Raw genomic sequence first — 20,422 nt, 5'->3', positions numbered from 1 at the left:
TGTACCACATGGAACAAAGGATAGCTTGATAATAGTTGTCACAAGTAACTGGGAGCATCTGCTTCCTTTTGCTAGTACAATTGAAACCTGGGACAGATTAACAATGGAAACACCAATTGGATGAAAAAAAGACAAGCCAAAGCTGTTCTGGATCAGCTCCAGGAAGAGACAGCTTCAAAAGGCAAGACAGTTCTAGTCTTCACTCTACTTTACTCATTTGCCACAGGGGAGCCTAGCGGTCTACTTGAGGCTATATGATCCCCAGCAAAATCAGGCTCTTCCTGAGCATGGTGGAGTGCTCCCACCCAGTAGCAAGGAGACATACACCAAAGGAGGAGTCTGATTTCTGCCCAGCATTCTAGCAGAGCAGTGGCAAAGAGCAGCAGCTCAAACAGCTTTTAGTAATTAATGTAAGTATAAATCCCAAACGGAAAACCACTTTTCAGTCCTGTGTGGTGGCCCAAGACTACAGTCCCAGCTTTCAGGAGGCTAAAGAGTGCCAGCCAGACTATCTGCTGGACTGTTTTGAAAAGGAGAATTATTAATAAATGCCTTAGTCCCAATTTTGACAAGACACACAAACATGATGACAGCTGAACAACCCTGAAACGACAAGCCCAGTGACATCCTCGCCAAGAGCTAACTGAAGAAAACATTTTCAGGGGAGGAGGGTATTCGAGACAATGTTTCTATGTAGCCCTGGCTGTCCTGGAACTCGCTCTGTACACCAGGCTGGCCTCAGACTCACAGAGATCTGCCTGCCTCTGCCTTCTCATAATGGGATGAAACCACAATTAAAGCAATTTGAATGACAGACTTGTCTCCATCCCACACTGCTCTGCATGGTGGCTGGCACCTGTCTCATCTCATAATCCCCAAACTTGGGAAGCTAAGGTAGGTGTACCATGAGTTGAGGTTATTCGAGGTTATGGCATGAGTTTAGTATATTTCTGGACTAGACTAAGACCCTACACTTCAAAAAATGTCCATGGATGGGAAGGGAGGGAGGAGTTGACAAACCAGAATCCTATGTAGTTGGCATTTTTGGGGCCACCAACCACAAAGATTTAGTATGCCCTACCTTATCTTAGGCTTGTCCCACTAGCTCTTTTAATTTAACCCGTTTCTCTTTATGTTTTGCCTGGGACTTTTTACCTTTCTTGCTTTCTGTTATATCCTACTTTCCTGGCCAGACAGACAGATTTCTGGCCCCTGTCATATCCGTGGTGTCTCCCTTCCCCCCCCCCCTTCCCTGAGCCTAAATTCCTCCTCCTCCTTACTCTCCCTACCCCTCTTCCTTTACTATTGACTGCTCAGTTTTTTACTGGATCAGGCAGGTGCCTTAGGTAGGCAAAGTAAAACCAACACATCTTAAAACAAATAGCACACACTTTTGCAAAGTTAAATATACCGCAAGAGTCCTACCTCACTGAAAACAGTATTCTTCAGGAATGAACAAGAGTCTGGGTGTTTGGGGGTGAAGTTAGGCAAACAGAAACCTTGGCATAGCAGGAAGGTCAGTCACAGAGATACAAACACCCTCTAAAGAGAGACTCCGGCTCTCCTGCCCTGCAGTCGACAACGAGGTCTGCCATGGCTTAGACAGGCACATGTGGGCGATGGTTCTCTATTCCAGGACTGAAGTCAGCTCATCAGGCTTAGTGCCAAGCACCTCGGCCAGCTACACCACTTCATTTTGTGGCAATGACAAAGGGACTTTAAGGGAATACTGAGAGGTAAAATTTCTGTTACATGAAACAGTAGATGACTTGAGACAAGCTGGAAGGAGAAGACACTACAGATAAAACCACAGTGGTTTATGAAAAGGTCAGAGTGCTGGGAGCAGCAGCGAGCACCTGTAATTCAGCACTTGATCACAAATTCATGGCTAGACTGGGCAACACCAAGATCCCATCTCAAGTCACATAACTCTGAGAGGCAGGAAAAAAAAAATGCAGACCTAAGCTCTAGCAATCACTTTCCTACCCAGGCATCTGTGTTACGACAAAATACCCTAGGAAAGACTTGGGTTTATAATTTCTGAAGAAACCCTGCTGTTCTGGCTGTGGGCTCTACTACTGCAGGGCACGAGGCAGGCTGAGCAGCTGAGTAGTTGCCAGGAAAGGGCCTATGAGGAGGACAGGAGGGGCCTAGGGCAAGGCGTAGTTCAGTTGCCTGCTTCATACAGCAACAGCCCTCACCTCCAGAAGTTACCAATCCCTCCCAATAAAACCATCAAATTATGGATTACTTTGTGGGGCAATCAGTTGTTAGGTGAACCCATCAAATCCACAAGCTGTAGTTCAAGCCTTTAATACAAGAACCTTTTGGGAAATGCTTCATACCCAACCACAATAATAAGTGTAAACTGTTTTCAAAAACTGATTAAAAGACTAGTGAACCAGGTATGGTCGCACACACCTGTAATCCTACCATGAGGGTCAGGAATTTAAAGCCATCCATTTTCAGCTACACACAAGTTTGAGACCAGCTTAAGGAAGTCTTAAAAAGACAAGCAACAATATACTGACACAGTTTTGAAACACCAAAGGGGTTAAGAAAGGGAATACAAGATCAGCAGGGTAGACTTTAAAATATGATCCAGAGGAGCTGGAGAGATGGCTCAGCGGTTAAGAGCACTGGCTGCTCTTACAGACACCCGTAAACTCCAGCTCCTGGAGACCCAACTCTTTCCTGGAGTCCTTGACACTGCATACACATGGCACTCTTACATGCAGGCAAACATTCATACATATTTTAAATAACAGACCTTTTCAAAGATAATGTGATTCAAGGCTAGCAGTGCAGTTGAATAGAAGGTCACTTGCCTGTGTACATGTCTAGGCCAGGATTAGGTTAGGAGGGATGGCTCAACCATATGTCCACAAGGAACTCAAGTACCATTTGAGGCAAAGTAAGTAGAGAGGGCTACTTAAGGAAGGTCAGGGAATAAAAGCTCTTTCCCCAAGACTGACAACCTGAGTTCAATCCCTGGAACCTAAATGCTAGGAGAGAATGGACTGTTGCAAGTTGTCCTTTGACCTTCACAAGAAACCATGTGTGCACCTATATATACATACACAATAAATAATCCTAAAGGTCTCTGAATGTGATGGCTCTGCCTTTAATCCCAGCACTCAGGAGGCAGAGACAGGTGAATCCCTGAATTAAAGGCCAGCCTGGTCTACAAAGCAACAGCCAGGGCTACACAAACCCTGTTTCAAAACAAAACAGCAACAACAAAAAACCCTAAAGGTAGAGAAAATATGCAAATAAAGGAAGTAGCTCATAAAGTAGTCTTCAGAACAATTACAAGACAGAGTAACTAGGATTTTCAGGAGACAACTGAAGTCCTAATTCACTGGGTTTTGTGGTTTATGGAGATGGCCCTCTCTTCCCTACACATACAGACAAGTCCTCCTACCAAAGAAAAAGTCACCTATGACCCTGGAAAAGAGCCTTCACCACAAATTGGTCCCTCCTGGCCTTTGACCCTGCTTTCCCTCTCTCCCAGAACAATGAGAAATAAACTTCTGTTGTTTAAGTCTGTGGTATTTATGTCAAAAAAGAACCCCCCCTTTTCTACTGTGGGCTCCCACAATTATGAATTGAATCTTGATTAGTGCACATCTGTGAGGGGTGTGTGTGTTTGTGAATGCCATGTGTATACATGTATCCGCAGAGGCCACCAGGTCTTCTGGAGCTCAAGTTAGAGACGGCTGTAAGCCACCCAAACATGGGTGCCAGGAACCAGACTCCACTTGAAGAGCAACAAGCACTTTTAACTGATGAGCCATCTCTCCAGCCCCTGAAAAGATTTGAAAAATTTATTTATGTGCATGGGCATTTTGCTTGCACGTGTGTCTGCACCATGTGCACGCATAGTGCCTGCAGAAGACAGGGGAGGTCATCAGATCCCCTGGATCTGGAGTTTAAAAGATGTTATGGAAGGCCAGGCGGTGGCGGTGCAATGTGTTCAGGCACAGTAGAATCAAAATAGGAATCAATAGCAAAGTGGCAAGACAGCCTATTAAGTGGGAAATGAACTGAGGCAAAGAGAATTCTCCAAAGAACTGAAAATCAATCGGCCAGGGGGAGGGGAGTGGAGGGGTTCAGAGGCGGGGGGAGACATCAAAGTTTGGGTAACAGCAGCTGCCACAGAGTGGGTTGTAGCATGCTGGGACAATGGAGCCTTCAAGTACAAACAAGCCCCCAAAAAGATGTCAGAGCACAATGAAACCAAATTCAGAGATTTTAAAGCCAATGAGAACCAACAGAGCAGTCCTCTAGAAAGTGAACAAAACAGTCAAAATCTGTAGCAAAACTGAGGAGAGAAGACAGGTTACCAACAATTCAGGCTGCTTTCCCGCAAACATTCCCTCATCTCACAAAACGAGGTGGAGCAAGTCCTACACAGGTGGAGAATCCAGGCATGCCCCTGATGACCTATGATCTCTAGGCAGCACCATGAGCAGGCACCAAGCCATTAGCCATGGGCCTTTGAGAACATTCAAACCCTGGTAACCAGTCTCAGAAGTGAACTGGCTGCAGCCCCCACAGCCCTCAGGGAGAGCTACAGACACTGCACATGCAGCGCCCAGTGAACCAAAGCCAGACATACCACATCAGTCATTAATCAAGAAATGTCCACTTGCCGGGCAATGGTAGCATGTGCCTTCAATCCCAGCACTCAGGAGGCAGAGGCAGGTGGATCTCCTGGACTCTGTGAGACCAGGCCAGTCTGGTCTACAGAACGAGTTCCAGGACAGCCAAGGCTAAATACAGAAACCCTGTCTCAGAGAGGGAGGGAGGGAGGGAGGGAGAAAAGAAAAAAGATGTCCACTGGCCAATTTGATGGAGTTATTATCTCAGCTGAGGTTCCCCTTCCCAGATGACTCTGTGTCAAGTTAACGTAAAACTAGTCAGCACTCAAAGTTGATAGCAAAAAACTAACCCTCCCCCCAATTAGGAATAAGCAAAGGGCACATGTGTCCCACTGATTCTCAACACTGGACTAGAAGTCCTGACCAGATCAACAAGGCAAGAAAACAAGATAGAGTCAAACTAGAAAGGATAACAAAAACTTTTTATTACACATGTACACATGAGCCTGTGCAGAAAAAAAATATCCTAGAGGGGCTGTAGAGATGGCTCAGAGGTTAAGAGGGCTGGCTGCTCTTCCAGAGAGAGAGGTCCTGAGTTCAATCCCCAGCACCCACATGGTGACTCACAAACACCTCTGACTCCAGGGATCTGAAGCCTTCCACCCACCTCCTCTAATACCGCACACACAAGGTGCACATGCATGCATACATGCTGGTAAAATGCCCATACACATGCACTTAATTAGATAAAATTTTAAAATATCCCCAACTACCTGTACCAAAAATGGACAGGCTAACAGTAAAAATTGTATCAAAATGCAGAAGGTAGCCACAATAATCCTGAAAACAAGCTAAATTGAAGATTCATACCTCCCAATTTCAGAAGTTAATTACAAAACTATAGTAATAAAAATGTTAGTTTACTGGCTTAAGGATGAGCATATAGACCAATGGACTAGAAAGGCCTCGATGCATTGCTGAGCTGTCCTTGGCCTTAGGTGATTCTCTTTCCTTGGTCTTCCAAAGAGCTAGGGCGACAGCTACAACAGAGGACTCACCCAGTCCATTCTCTTTTGACCAGGGCACCAAGAGCATGAATAGGAATTCCACAGTGGCACAGATAACAGCGTATCCACACACAAGAGGACAACCATCTTTCACATCCTCCCATCGATCCTCACACCACTACCAACTTCAGATCCTTAGTGAGGTAAACATGGAGCTGGGCAGTGGTGACACACACCTTTAAATCCCAGCATTCAGGAGAAAGAGAGGCAGGCAGATCTCTGTGTGTTCAAGGCCAGCCTAATCTACAGAGCCAGTTCCAGGACTACACAGAGAAAACCTGTCTGAAAAAAAGAAAAAAGAAAGAAAAAGAAAAACAAACAAACATGGACATGGCATGTAACAGCAGCTCCCCTCCTGGCTGTCAGTTTGATAACACCGAAATCAAGTGATGAAGTATGATTAAGGTATGAGAGTACTTGTCCATGGTGGTCCTGTTCACAGAAACTACAAGACCAGCACACATGCCCATCAGCTGGTGGCACATGGATGAGTGCTGGGCTGGGTAGTGTCATAGCGTTCTGGAGCCTGGGGCAGGACTATAAGTTCCAAAGCCAGCCAGCACACTATTGATATCAACTTAAAAAAAAAAAAAAAAAAAAAACCATTAGGCATTGGTGGCACACGCCTTTAATCCCAGCACTCTCGAGGCAGAGGCAGGTAGATCAAATCCAGCCTGGTCTACATAGCTAGTTCCAGGACAGCCTCCAAAGCAATACAGAGAAGCCCTGTCTAGAAAAACCAAAACCAAACAAACATAAAGAACAAAAACTTCCATCAAAGAAGCCAAACAAATACATGCCACGTTTCTATATACAAACATCATTTCCATAAAACATTCCTGTAGGGTCTGGAGCAGTGGTTCAGTGGTTAAGAGCAGTTACTATGGGATAATCCTCTTGTACACTGTGAAGATTTGTCACTCAAGTTGGTTTAATAAAATGCTGATTGGCCAGTAGCCAGGCAGGAAGTATAGGCAAGGTGACCAAACTAAGGATGAGAAGGGGGAGGGCAGAGTCAGGAGACCCCAGCCAGATGCAGGAGGACCAGGAGATGAACGTGCCATGCTAATAAAAATACTGCCACATGGCAAAGTGTAAATTAGGGATTAACTTAAAATGTAAAAGCTAGTAACAAGCCTGAGCTATTGGCTAGGCATTTATAATTCATTTTCAGCCTCTGAGTTGGTTATTTGGGACTGAGTGAATGGATCAGAAAACTTCCACTTACAACTGCTCTTATAAAGGACCCAAGTTCAGTTCCCAGTGCTTACATGGCAGCTCACAACCACTGGTGACCCCACTTCTAGAGGGCCATTGCCCTCTTCTGGCCTCTGTGGGCACTGCATGTGCTTGGGGCACATTCATCATGCAGTCAGTCCCCTTCACCCCCCCACACATACATAGAACACAGTGATAGTTACCCACGTTAAAGGAAAGCCAATAAAGATGACTGGTCACTGCTATTTCCTGCTGTGGTGATGGAAGTCATGATACTAGTGTGGCATTAGGAATGAAATTATAATCACTAATAGAAAACTTGATATCACAACTAAAAATATAAGCACAAAAAATTAAAAATGCCCTCAACCTGGCATAGTACACACCTTTAATCCCAGCACTCAGGAGGTAGAGGCAGGCGGAGCTCTGTGAGTTTGAGGACAACCTAGTCTACAGAGCGAGTTCCAGGATAGCCCAACACAAAGAAACCCTGTGTCAAAAAAAACAATAAACAAACAAACAAACAAATAATAGGGTTCCTAGTCAGGCATTGGTGGCACACGCTTTTAATCCCAGCACTTGGGAGACTTACTCAGGCAGATCTCTGTGAGTTCGAGGCCAGCCTGGTCTCCAGAGTGAGTTAGTTCCAAGACAGGCTCCAAAGCTACACAGAAACCCTGTCTTCAAAAACCAAGAATAAATAAATAGGGCTCCGTCTCCACATGGAAGACCAAGAAAAACCATTTTAACATTTCTGCTGCATCCGTTACTACAGACTTTAACTGTGGAATAGAGCAGGGTTCTTCTCATGGGCCCAGTGTCCACAGAGCCCCCAGCACTCTGGAAGACAAGGCTTCCCAGATGTGGACTTCTGGACATAGAACAGTAACTGCAATCACAGCTCTCAGCAGCCAAGCCTGTTTAATTTTGAGTCTCTTTTCCTGGGCCACCCTAAGCCGAGGCTGTGTAGTTGCAAGACTGAGGCCTTTGAGGGATCTATGCTGGGTCACTCTACTGATCACACTGTCACCTATCTAAAAAGGCTCCAGTTAGAAGCACGTCCTGGGCAAGCCACCTTGTGTGGCCTCTGAATTGTGTCACCCTCAGCTTCGGAAGAGGGGACATTGCTTTTCTTTATGTTGCCCTGAGGACACACAAGTCAGTCCCCACATTCTCGTCTGTTAAAAAGGGCCAGATCTGAATAGGACACTTTACTCATGCGAGCTGGTTGGGACTGGTCTGCTGTAGTTGGCATGACAGCAATGGATGTGAACCCAGGTCTTTCCCACATCCCACTTGGTGCTGGTCTGTGACAAGGGGCACTCACACCCCAGCCACCCACACTGGCAGAGCAAGGAGAGACGGAGTCTGCTCCTGTCTGAATGCATGCATCACCTCTGTCATGAGGAGTGGGTGTTCTAAACTTAGCGATGAGCCACAGGAGGACTGGACCAGGGGAGGGGACACACAGACCTAACTGTCCCAGCCTGAACTACATAACCTGAGTGAGTGAGAGCCAGAACACCAGGGCCCACTGGCTATGGGCAGGCAGGCTCTGCCTGCGGCCAACATTTCCCCCATTTTCCTGCAGACTCCTGCTGTCCCCTGACTTCCTGCAGGGGAATCTAGTCCTGAGTGAATTTGCTCTCAGTGTCCTCTTCTGGCTGGCTGAGCAATGTGAAGTCTCCAGGAAAGCGCTTCTCCTCTGAGCCTCAGTAAAGTGCTTAACCCTGAGCTGACCCTAAGATGAATGCCCAGGCATCCTGGTTGTCACTGGTGACACTGCAAGGACTGGAGGCCTAAGAGGAGCACGGCGCCATGCCCAGGCCTCTGCTACGCCCTCACAGGAAGAATGGCAGCCTGCTTGCTGTTCACGAGTTTATTGGGGAGCGGATTTGGGCCAGTTGGTGTCTACATGCTTGATCGCTACAGCCCAGGTGTGCTGGCTGTGGGGAGCGGAGGGGACTCACTGCCCTGCTGGTTACCCTTGATGTCACTCCAGGAAGATGGGTCTTTCTCCTGGGCCCAAGGTGCCAGGGCTCTGAGCTCCTGCTGTCAGAGCCACCACTCTCAAGGTCAGGGCCTGGCAGGGGAGAGGAGGGGTTTTAGGATCTCAGTGTAGTACGGTCCAAACACCTGCTGGTTGTGGTGTGTGAGGCTGACAAACTTCTGGCCCAGTTCCGCCAGCTCTGCTTCGATAAGTGTCAGGCCCCCAGGAAGGTCCGTCAGGGATCGCTGTACGCCAAGAACCAAGCAGCATTTGAGGAACAAGTGGATCCGCTGATCTGTGGGCAGGGAGAGAAGGAAGAGGCAGCTGGACCCACGGAGCAGCTGGGGTCCCGCCACTCAGGCCCTCAGCCACCGTGAGTCATATACTCACATGCAGAGGAGGGGGCCTGAGTTGCTTGGGGGAACAGCTGTCTAGTTCCCACAGGTACTGGGTTACTGAGCCTCTAAGTACTCAAGACCGTTAAGTATCAGGGGGTGGCTCACACCTGTAATCCCAGAACCCAGAGGTGGGGGGGGGTGGACATCACGAGTAAGGCCAGCCTGAGATATATATTGTGTCCGGGCCAACCTGGGCTACCATGCTAGGGCTAGAGGATTTGACTATAGAGAAGAAATCGTCAATGGATTTCTCCAAATGGGACTGGGTCTGCACGACAGACAAATGCTCTCTAACCCAAGCCGGCTGGTTTCCACTGGAGGGTGGGTGTGGACATCACACAGACTCCTCAGGAGCCTTGAGTGACTTAACCAGGTCAGGTAAACAGGATTCCTGTGTGCAGGAAAGGACCGCAGTCTCAACTTGGAAACACATCTATGGCTGGGGCCCTCCCTCCAGCATCGGTACCGCCCATGTATGGGTGCGCTCACCAATGACGTTGCGGACACAGTTCTCTTTCTTGGCAATGTTCTGGAGCTGTGCTATCAGAGACGGGGTGTTGTCACTGCTCAGAGGGGCAAGGCCCATGCTCTTAAGACTCTGATGGATCTCCTGGGTCACCTGCTCACTCACAGTGCACATGGTCTCCTCTGGCCTAGACAACAGAGGTGGAGCTGACACCTAGCAGGTACCATGGGGTCGGGCTCGCCCCAGGCTTCTCCCTCAGTAGCTCTCTGCCTTCTTTCTCACTGCTGACTAGGCTGGCTAACCCTGAACCCACCCACCACATCGCTGGAGTTACAGACATACGTCCCCGTATCTGGCTTCCCATTTGTGTTTTTGGAGTTTTGGTGTTTCTCTGTGTAGCCCTGGCTATCCTGGAACATGCTCTGTAGAGGAGGCTGGCCTCTGATTCAGAGATCCGCCTGCCTCTGCCTCCCGAGTGCTGGGGTTAAAGGTGTGCGCCAGCACTGCCAGCTCATGCCTGGCTTTTTCCGAGAGAGAGATCACGTTGAGGATACATCAGGTCCTCATGCTGGCTCAGCACCTACTTTACCAGCTGAGCTGTATTCCCAGCGCCTCCATCCTGATCCCTTAAAAAAGATGTCTGCAGCTTACCTGGAGTTAAATTCCCCCACTAGGGACTTTGTTATTCGCTTCAGTTTATCCACAAACTGGGGTGAGCCAAAGAGGACACTGCCAGAGAAGCTACTGGCCACCAGCAGGACGGAGGCAAGGATGGTTAGCTGTTTCCGCTGCGACTCTAGCTCCTGCAGCCGGGTTCTGTCCATCAGCAGGGTCTAAGGAGGAAGGAAAGCCATCAGAGGGGTCCGGCCAAAGTGCAAAACCTACAACAAGGAAGTGTCCCCATTCCCACCTCAGGAAACTCTTCTTCGTTTTCAGGGTTCCAGATGAGAAGGTTCAGGAATCCCTGGGATAGCACCATGGCAGGGCTGAGTGGCTCTGGGGCAGCGATGTCACTGGGAGATGGGCCAGGTGCACTCGAGGAGTCTGGTATGTCAGGACAGCTTGCAGGAGGGGTGGTGAGGTCTGTGACAGCCTGAGTCAGCCACTTAGTGGTGTGATTGAGGAGGCCTACAATGGGAGGGGTGTACAAGCATCTTTACTTCTGCAGCTTCACGCCACAGTTCTCTTTAGCTAATAGTTCGTGTGGAGCATGGCATTCATGCCCTCAGGAGCTGAGGCAGGTGCATCACTGTGAGTTTGGGGATAGCCTGAGCTATACAATGAGTTTCAGAATACCCAAGGCTAAAGAGTGTGAGACCATATCTCAAAACCCTAAATCACTAAATTAAATGTAAAAAGTACATGCCCCTGGTTAATCTGCCTCCTCCCTCCCAGTGTACAGAGAAACAACCTTCCTACGAGACGGAATGTCCTGTCTTGAATGTCAGGTGCAAGCCCCTGGCCCACCTCTGTCCTCACATCATACATACTAGGCTGCTTGTTGAGACGCTCCTGGAACTGGGCCCGCTCAAACTGGATGGAATGTTCCTGTAGCTGGGGCTGCAGGCTCTGAATGGTATAGTTCACCATGTCCATTTTCATCAGTCCCAGCACTTGGAAGATCCCCCTAATGCAGGAGAGAATAACTGTGCTATGAAAGGGACCTAATGGCAAGGAAGCTAGAAGGGGTGACCGAGGCACTGGACTCTCCAGTCTCCTTCATGTACGGAGGGACAGGCAGCCAAGGCCACAGTGTGTGTTGAGTGGGTGGCACACGGGAAATGGCCAAGTCCCTCTCACCGTGCTCTCTGCTGAGAACTGGGTGTGGCAGCGTACAGCAAAGGGCCAGCCGTTTGGAGAGAAGTGCTGTAAGTTCAAGCCCTGCAGGGCCACAGGGCAAGACCCCATGGCAGAAACACGTGGGCACACAGAAGAAGGCAGTTCTAAGTGACGCTACTCTCCACTCAGGCGAGGGGTGCTGTGAACACACTTCCTAAATGCCACACAGCCATACACCAGAAGGAGACATGATGCTGACCCTTATAGTGTGTGAACTGAGACCAGAGAAAAGTTGGGAGGGGACATTTTCACACCTTTGAATTGTGTCCACTGCAGTGCCTTAGACAAAGGCCCTGTCAAGCTAAGGATGACCCAAAGGTCCACTCTGGAAATGGCCATGGTGGAGCATGGTTTCAAGTCATCTTTAGCAGGAAGACAGTCCCAGTGTCTGCCAGTCCTGCCCAGCTCAGGGCCTCGGGCAGGTTAGGTGACAAATAACCAAGTGTCACACCTCAGCAGCCGCACGGGATCCGTGATACTCTCCAGTCTCTGCACAGCTTCATCTCGTACTGGCGCACACAACAAGACCATCATGTTGAGAATGTACTTAGAGAGATAGGTGACATTCAAGTCCCCTCGGTCAGCTTGCTGATGTAGGAAGTCCATGTCCAAAGCTTCTTCAATCTCACTTCTTAGGCGGCTCTGACGTGGTAATAGTAGCGACAACAGGATCTGCCAGTCAAGTCAGAGAGCACATTCTGCTCAGTCCCACATTGACCCCTGTGTCCAATCCTTTACACACACCAGTCTGTGTCTTTTTAGGATCAGAAAGTTGCTACACACTGGTTCTACTGAGAGCTAGTGATAAATCAGTTACAGAGTGAGATAAAGAGATTAATACAGCCCCGGATTTCACTCAGCACCACAGGCAGAGCTGGGTTTAGAGCACCGAGGTTCAGTTCCCAGCACCCATGTGGTACTCACAGCCATCTTTAACTCCAGACAGGGGCTCTGGCATCCTCTTCTGGCCTCTGCATGGACAAGGTGCACAGACACAGGCAGGCAAAACCCCAACACATAAAAATACTTCTATTTGTCTGTTTGCTTGTGTTTTTTCGATACAGGGTTTCTTTATGTAGCCCTAGCTGTCCTAAAATTAGCTCTGTAGATCAGGCCAGCCTCAAACTCAGAGATCTGCCTGCCTCTGCCTCCCAAGAGCTGGAAATAAAAATAAATCTCAATTTAAAAAGAACAAGAAAATGTACTCAAGGTTTTCTTGTTTTGTTTTTTTGTTTTTTAACTATTTCAGAGGGAGAAGACAGATCAGAAGAGCTGTAATGGGGTTGCTGATCCCCAAACATGACCTCCTGGTAACTGGCTCTTATTTATCCCTGTGTCTCTGCAACCCTGACTATCTCGCTGAATCAAATACTCCACTGTTTCTGCAGAACCCAGCTGCCAGCTCCACTTGGCACAAGACAAGACTGCTTCATGATACCTATATTTCGGCCTGAAGCTTTCAAAGCTACCAACTCAGACCTTCCTTGTTTCCCATCTGCCCTTCAGTGCCTGTCCTGTGAAGACAAGGATGACCCCTGCCAGACAGACAGACATACACACACACATACACACACCACACAGTGTCTCCCACCACAAATAAAGCACATTATTCACTTTGACTTTCAAGGCAGAATGCACCAATACAGTCTGATGCTCCAGAATTCTTCAGACTTCCCTTTTCCAGCCCCCCCCTCCCCAGGCTGTAGTCATTTTACATGAACACTTCCCTGTTCAAATTACTCAGAGGTTGATCTTGTCTAGGCACCTTGACAATCGGACTTGCAGCCCCGCCTACTCTCAGACAGGCCTTGGAACTTTCAGGCTGTATGTGAAGATGTCCACTCACCTCCTTGACCTCTTTCAGAAGTTCGAGAGCACAACTGAAGTCAGGGGGCACAGATGACAGCTGCTCTTTCAGGTGGTCCCAAAAGTCACTGGGCATTGTCTCCTTGGCCTTGCCTTCCAGGCTACAGAAGGGTCAGACACACAGATTACTCACTGCACAAGAAACTGTTCTAGGCTCAGAATCTAAGCCCCAAAGAAAGCACCAGGAGCAATGAATGGAGCACAGCAGAGATGACTCACTGAAGGCTAGGTGATTTCAAGGCACCCTCAAAGGCAGAAACAAGCCTGAGTGTAGCAGTGAGTCTTCCTTATCCCATGTGCGTGCAACCATGCATGTGTGTACCATCACACAACACTACGTTTATTAATAATTGTGGTTTGAAAGAAAACGGCCCCCAGAGGGAGCGGCACTGTTAGGACGTGTGGCTTTGTTAGAGTAGGCATGGTCTTTTGGAGGAAGCATGTCACATGGGGTGGGTTTTGAGGTCTCCTTTGCTCAAGCTTTACTTCCACTCAGTATGACACTCAGACCACTTCTAGTTTCCTGCAGATCAAAGATCTGCCTGCACAGCACCATGCCCCACCATGATGATAATGGAGAAACCTTTGAAACTGTGAGCCACCCCAATGAAATGTTTTTCCTTTATAAGAGTTGCCATGGCCATAGTGTCTCTTCACAGCAATGGATACACTAAGATGTTTCTACTTCTTTATTGATTGGGAAGGGGCAAGTGTGGGTCCCAGGAACTAAACTCAGGTTGTCCAGCTTGCAGCAAGTGTCTCTTGCCCACTGAGTTACAGAACCCTTCCATGCTAAGTAGTGATGTCAGGAAGTCAATTAGAGAAAATATAAAAGCCAACACCTGCTTGAAGATAAAGTCTTCTCTTCTGAGTGGCGATCCACCTTGGAAACTTCATGAACTCGATCCATCAAACCTGTAATTGAAAGACTTTCTGGTGGAGATGAGTGGTGGTGGTGCACTTCTTTAATCCCCACACCTGCAGATATGTGAGTTCAAGGCCATCCTGGTCTACAGAGCAAGGCCCAGGACAACCAGGGCTGCACAGAGAAACCCTGTCTCAAAAATTAAAACAATCAAAAATACCCACAAAGCTACAAAGAAACAGCTTGTGGTTTGCAAAAACAACAAACAAACAAGCACACACTTGTTTACTGAGCCAATTTTCTTCTTGTGCCTCTGGTGGCCCTACAAAGCAGGTTCTCTCTACAGGTAACAAACAGACATTGGTGCTAAACACCAACATTATTTCATTTTCTAAGATAATACTCCCCTGATTTGGGGATTTCATAGACTAGTAAAATTTCCAAGATTAAAGGTCACCACTTGCCAATTCTTCATGTTGTCACTCTACTCTAGGACCACCCAGACCTAGGCCTAAAACAAATGAAGCAAGAACAAAAACAGGGTCTTGGGGTGCTGGCCACGCAACTTTTGTAAATATCTGTCTTTTAAAATGGTTACCACTGCACAGCACAGTGTGTGTGTATAGGCCAGAGGATCATGGTGGGACCCAGTCCTGCCTCTGCCTTCTCCCGGTGCCTGGGATCTGGCTTAGTATCAAGAGCTCAACCGTTGAGCTGTCTGGAAAAGTAGAATTTTTCTACAGTGAAAGATTAAAAATGTAAAAACTAAACAACCGTAGAGCAGATTACATAGGACAATGTGCCCTCTCTTAAAAACGTGGCAGAAGTTTTTAAAGTCACAACCACAGCCTTCAGATAGTAAAGGACACACAGAGCATAAGCAAAGCAGGGAATCACTGGATTGTACTCTGCAACAAATCTGAAATACTCTCAAAATAAGAAAGGTGATTGCGGACAAGGATCCAATCCTTGTCTGGGTTATAAAAAGGTAAACTGGGTTCCATTCTTGGTGGCTCACAAGCATCTCCAACTCTGGTCCCAGGGGATCTGACGCCCTCTTCTGGCCCTGAACAAGCATGTGCAGGCAACACACACACATAAATAAAAAACATTTTACAAAAGCAAGGTAAAACAGATGCTACTGTTCATACCCGCAGCCCCTCTGAATTATTCCGGCCAAGATGGCTGGCACAACAAATTAATTGTGTAACCAGACCCACTATTTACTAACAGTACTAAACGAGAGTTAAAAGGAAACCTTCAAAAAGCCACAATGGCGACCTGAAGAACTGCGGGGAAACATTAAACCCTCCAACTGCAACAAAGCAGCCACGGGTCCAGCACCAAAGCGCCCCAGAGCCAGTGTGAAGTTCAGCAAGGAGGAGGGCTCAGCAGTTAGAGACAAATAAATAAATAAATAGAATTCTTAAAACTCCAGAAGGCCCAAAACAGAACACTGCAAAACAAAGTAAACCTAATATACGAAATCTTAAAAAGGAATATGACTAGACACTCGAGAGTTATTTTACCTATGGAGTTAACCACCTCAAGACGATGTTTCCAAACCTCCACCAAACCCTGACTTGGGGTGTTTTGATGAACAAACCCTGAACACCTGGGTCCTGTTTCAAATCATTTTGTTGACCAGCAGCGCCCTCACGTGGCCCACGAGAACCTGGCAGCGTGCGAGCGAGCGAGCGAGCGGTGCACGCCCTCGGGGACCCCGCCGCAAGCGGATACCCGGAGCTCGGGACTGCAGCCCGCGCCCCACGGCCGGGTGACAGTTGAACCTACGTGATCGGTGGCCCTGGGCGCTGCTCGCGTCCTCCCGGGTGTGTCCCGCGTGGGACTCACGAGAGGCGCCCTCTGCCACGCTGTGCCCCTTCCGGGCCGCCCTCTCCTTCACGTCTGGCATCCTGGTGGTGCTGGTGTCTGGTGGGCGACAAAGGTCGGAGGCCGCTCAGGGACAGGGAGGAAACCGAGGCCGCGCTGGGTCAGTAACCCCCTACTTTTCACCCCACGTTCCTCACCACTGTCCCTCCTCGCCTCCTCTTACCCATCCTTCCCCTTTCATCTCCCCTCTCGTTTCCCTCTGCCCTCTCTCCTTTTTGTCCTTCCCCTCCAAGGACCTATCCCCTCCCCTTCTGCTCCCCCTCCCCTGCTCCCCTCATCTTCTCCTGATCTCCTTCCCCTCCCCTGCTCCCCTTCCCCAGCTCTCCCTCTCCTTCCCCTGTTCCCCCTCCCCCCTCTCCCTTCCCCTGCATCCCCCTTGCTCCCTCATCGCCCTGCCCTGGTCTCCCTCACCTCCTCCGCCGGCCCGCCCACTCTGGCTGGCTCTGGACTAGGGGTGGGTAGGCGGCACGGGCTAAACCACCTGGGAGGGCGGGCTCGGGGTGAGGACACGGGGCGGGGCCTTGAGCTGGGCGGAGCCATTGAGACTCCCCAGTTGGGCGGTCAAGCGCACCCCCACCCTGCGGCCCGGGCGGCAGTGGTCCCGCCCGGGATGTGAAAACAAACCGCCTAGGTATCCTGGCAACGCGGCTTGTGCGCGGCCCTCTCTCTAGCACCGCGAGCCTCATCACCTGCCCTGGACCACCTGCCGCTACTCTTGATTGTAGGTGTCAGGAGTTGGGGCGCTGGGGTAGCCTGCCGAGCACGGAGCTGGCCTTGAACTTCTGACCCGCCTGTCTGCACCTGAGTGTGGGGGTCACCGGTGTGAACCACCGTGTAGGGTTTGTGTGCAGGGGATGGAAGGGCCTCAGGCTCCACTGACTGAACTCAGTCCCCAGCCCTCAGAGTCCTAGTTGGGGGCTGGAGAGATGGCTCGGCAGTTAGAGGACACAGCTGAGTCCCATCACCCACTTGGCTGCTCACTGCCACCTCTAACTCCAGTATCAGGGTCTCTGACGCCCTCTTCTGCCCTCCTGGGGCACTGGGTGCATGCCTTCATGTGGTGCACTTACACACATGCAGGCAAAACACACTTACACATAAGTTGTATAAGTTTTGTTTTGCTTTTTGAGATAGGGTTTCTCTGTGTAGCCTTAGCTGTTGTGAAACTTGCTCTATAGACCAGGCTGTCCTTGGAATTAAAGGCACATGCCACCCACCACTGCAGCTTAGATAATTAAGGGCTGTAACTTGGTTGGTAGCCCTGGGTTCCTTCTCAGCACTGTTTGAACCAGGCATGGTGACACATGCCTGTAATCCCAATATTCAGGATGTGGAGGCAGGGGGATCAGGTTAGCTCTGAGCTCACCAGGCAGCTTGGGATGCATGAGACCTGGTATGCCTTACACAGAGAAATGAACTTGAAAGGAAAGACAAGAGAAAGAAACCATAGGCAGTGCTCTGGTCACTGGCCAGCTCTCCATCCCCTTGCAGAGAACTTGACAACCCATTTCCCTGAGATGGACACTTGTATCACCAGTCCCAAGAACCTCTGCCTGGGGCTCTTGCCTCGTTAATGCCGAGTGGGTGAACAGCTCATAGTGTGAGGCAGAAAATTGTAAAGATGGACAAAGGTTTTACTCTAAAAGCCCACGACTCTGGGCTCCAGAACGATGCATCACCAGCCTTCCAAACTGTCCCTAACATAAGTTAAATGACATTTCCCTCCAGCTGTTCACTGTGAGGCAGCCTCGCCTTTACTCAGACCTATCAAAAGTGGATGGAAGCTGCATTGTGATGCCACACTGTTTCACTGTCACATAATGAGGCATTGAGACTACTATTGACCTCTCTTTTAAAGGAACATACAGGACCTGGAAAGATGCTACCCAAATGGCAGCTCACAAATCTGATGCCCTCTTACGCCTCTAAGGGTTCTTACATGCACATGGCACACATAAACTCACACAGGCGTGAGTGTTTGCACTTGCACACACACACACACACACACAAATAACACAGACTGGACAGATGTCTCAACTGTTGAGACACCTGCTGCTTTAGCAGGAGACCACCTGGGAGTTTCCAGCACTTACTTGGTAGGTCACAAAGGTCTGTAACTCCAATTGCAGGTTATCCGGTCCCTCTACTGGCCTCTGTGAGCATCAGGCATATACATGATACACACATAATATATATATATATATATATATATATATATATATATATATACACACACACACATATATATGCAGACAAAACAACAAAATCTTAAACACACACACACACACCAAAATCTTAAATTAAAAAAAAATTGTTTTGTTTTTGAGACAGGGTTTCCCTGTGTAGTCCTGGCTGTCCTGGAACTCACTCTACAGGCTAGCCTCAAACTCACAGAGATCCGATTGCCTCTGCCTCCCCAGGGCTGGGATTAAAGGCACACATCACCACACCAGGTCAAAAAAGTAATTCTTAAAAGAAAAATGCAGAATTCTGTTTGGGTATTTTAATGTCTTGGAGAAAAGAAATTTTTGCTTTTCTATAAAAATAGCATTGCTATTAAGCTCTCCCTAGATGCCTGAACTCCCCCTAGGAATTCATTTGTACTCATGAAATAGCTGTTCTCCTTAAAATATTAAAGTTCTTGGGTCATCAAAATGGACTAATGAGCAAAAGAGCTGGCCTCCAAGCCTGGTGACTGGGGTTCAATCCCAGGACTCCTATCATGAAGGGGCCGGCACAAGCCATAGCATGGACACTTCCTACATATATACACACCAATAAATATCATTAACATTTTTAAGATCTAACTACTCTTGGAGGGTTATGGGGAGGAAGCAGAGCCAGCACCGGGTGGGGTGCTGTTATGGGGAGGGGCTGAAGACCAATAGGGGTAGCAGAGAAAGATTACTAAGTGTTTCCCCAGGGTCAGGCATTGTGCAGACTCCATGATCCATATCATTAATGGTTATCAGAACCAAGCAGGCAGGAGTTAGAGTCGAGGGGCTAGAACTGAGATGAGATAGGCACTCCTTCCCTTCGGGCGTTCGTTAATAGCTGACTTGTCCATTAATGGTTTACTCAGTGCTTTTACATTCCAAATGCATGTGACCGTCACACAGCCCTACACATGCAAACAGGCAAAAGTGGGCATTGTGTTGGACTGAGGCAAGATGAAAGTGGTTTCAAGGGGACCAAAGGCATGGGCGGGCAAGGTCTTGACTTTTTTGAGGGGCGGGAGTTCAAATAGGGTTTCTCTGTGTAATAAATATCCTTTAATGTCCTGGAACTCACTCTGTGGACCAGGCTGGCCGCAAACTCACAGAGATCCTCCTGCCCCTGCCTCCTGAGTGCTGAGACTAAAGGTACCAGCCACCACTGCCCATTGAAGGTCTTGATCACAGGCTTCTTATGAATTCACATTGCCTGACTCTGGTCTACACATGAGAAAACCTAACACACAGTGGCTTGGTGAACTCTGCAGTAGGGGTACAAGATAGTGCAACTCAGAGAAATGACAGGGTCCTCCAGGTGCTCAGGTCTGGACAATTTTAGCCTTTATCCAGGATTCCAAGCATTTAAGATTTCCTGTAAGGCCTTTGGAGCTGTCTGTGTAGCTCATCCTCCATCTCAGGCCATCTTTAAATGTCAAGCGCTATTGCCTTGCCTGCAAGAACGATGCTCAACAACAGGATTCTTCTGCAGCTATGTTTATTGCGCGGCTCATTACAGCAAGTTGAGGGAAGACCCCGAGGAGGAAAAAGGGCTCTGCTTATATATGCTCAGAGGAGTTGTGTCCGTTACTGACAGGTGCAGCCCGCAACGGTCGTAACGGTCGCCCCATGACGTGGATCGAGCATCCGCGCCTTGCTGGCTTATGGACAGGAAACCGGCACCATCTTCGGGAATGGCACTGGTGGCTCTCTACATTTAAACTCTTGAATGGTGACTGGATTCTCCCTACCAGTCAGCAGGGACTGTCCCTCCTTGCTCCCTGTTAAAGTACATAAATGCCAGAGGCAGGAGGTGCATGCACAAGCAGCCTGCGGTGGGAAGTAAAGTGTTGCTTGCCCTCGTGCTGAAGTGTGCTCACAGCTGACTAGCCCAAAGCTCACCTGACTAAGGTGGGGCCCCCTTCATAGCTCAGTCTCGGGTGGGTAGCCCAGCTGGCCTCAAACCTACGCTCCTCCTGCCTCAGCCTTTGAGTAGTTAGGACTGC

The 20,422-nt window shown here is 48.7% G+C and overlaps 1 protein-coding gene across 1 annotated transcript; it reads right to left on the bottom strand.

Annotated features, from left to right (window-relative positions):
- Nucleotides 1-8,761: 8,761 nt before the first annotated feature.
- Tcp11 (t-complex 11) lies at nucleotides 8,762-16,776 on the bottom strand. The gene is made up of 10 exons (XM_051187141.1): nucleotides 16,618-16,776; nucleotides 16,108-16,245; nucleotides 14,291-14,363; nucleotides 13,429-13,549; nucleotides 12,034-12,254; nucleotides 11,234-11,370; nucleotides 10,654-10,871; nucleotides 10,395-10,576; nucleotides 9,767-9,930; nucleotides 8,762-9,174 (listed from the first exon to the last, which is right to left on the bottom strand). Exons 2-10 carry the CDS (start codon nucleotides 16,226-16,228, stop codon nucleotides 8,966-8,968), a joined length of 1,446 nt encoding a protein of 481 aa, XP_051043098.1. The 5' UTR covers nucleotides 16,229-16,245; nucleotides 16,618-16,776; the 3' UTR covers nucleotides 8,762-8,965.
- Between the last annotated feature and the right edge of the window lie 3,646 nt (nucleotides 16,777-20,422).

The sequence above is a fragment of the Phodopus roborovskii genome, unplaced genomic scaffold (assembly GCF_943737965.1).
Source record: "Phodopus roborovskii unplaced genomic scaffold, PHOROB, whole genome shotgun sequence".
NCBI classification, from domain to species: domain Eukaryota; kingdom Metazoa; phylum Chordata; class Mammalia; order Rodentia; family Cricetidae; genus Phodopus; species Phodopus roborovskii.
Note: the sequence above shows the minus strand (reverse complement) of the source record. Positions and strands in the feature narration are given on the sequence as shown.

Coding starts and splice junctions, on each gene's coding strand:
- Tcp11 (XM_051187141.1), bottom strand. CDS start 16,228: ATGCCAGACGTGAAGGAGAGGGCGGCCCGGAAGGGGCACAGCGTGGCA. Junction 11,371..12,033: donor GATCCCGTGCGGCTGCTGAG/GTGTGACACTTG, acceptor CTCCTGCATTAG/GGGGATCTTCCAAGTGCTGG. Junction 9,175..9,766: donor CTGTGTCCGCAACGTCATTG/GTGAGCGCACCC, acceptor CCCTGCCCACAG/ATCAGCGGATCCACTTGTTC.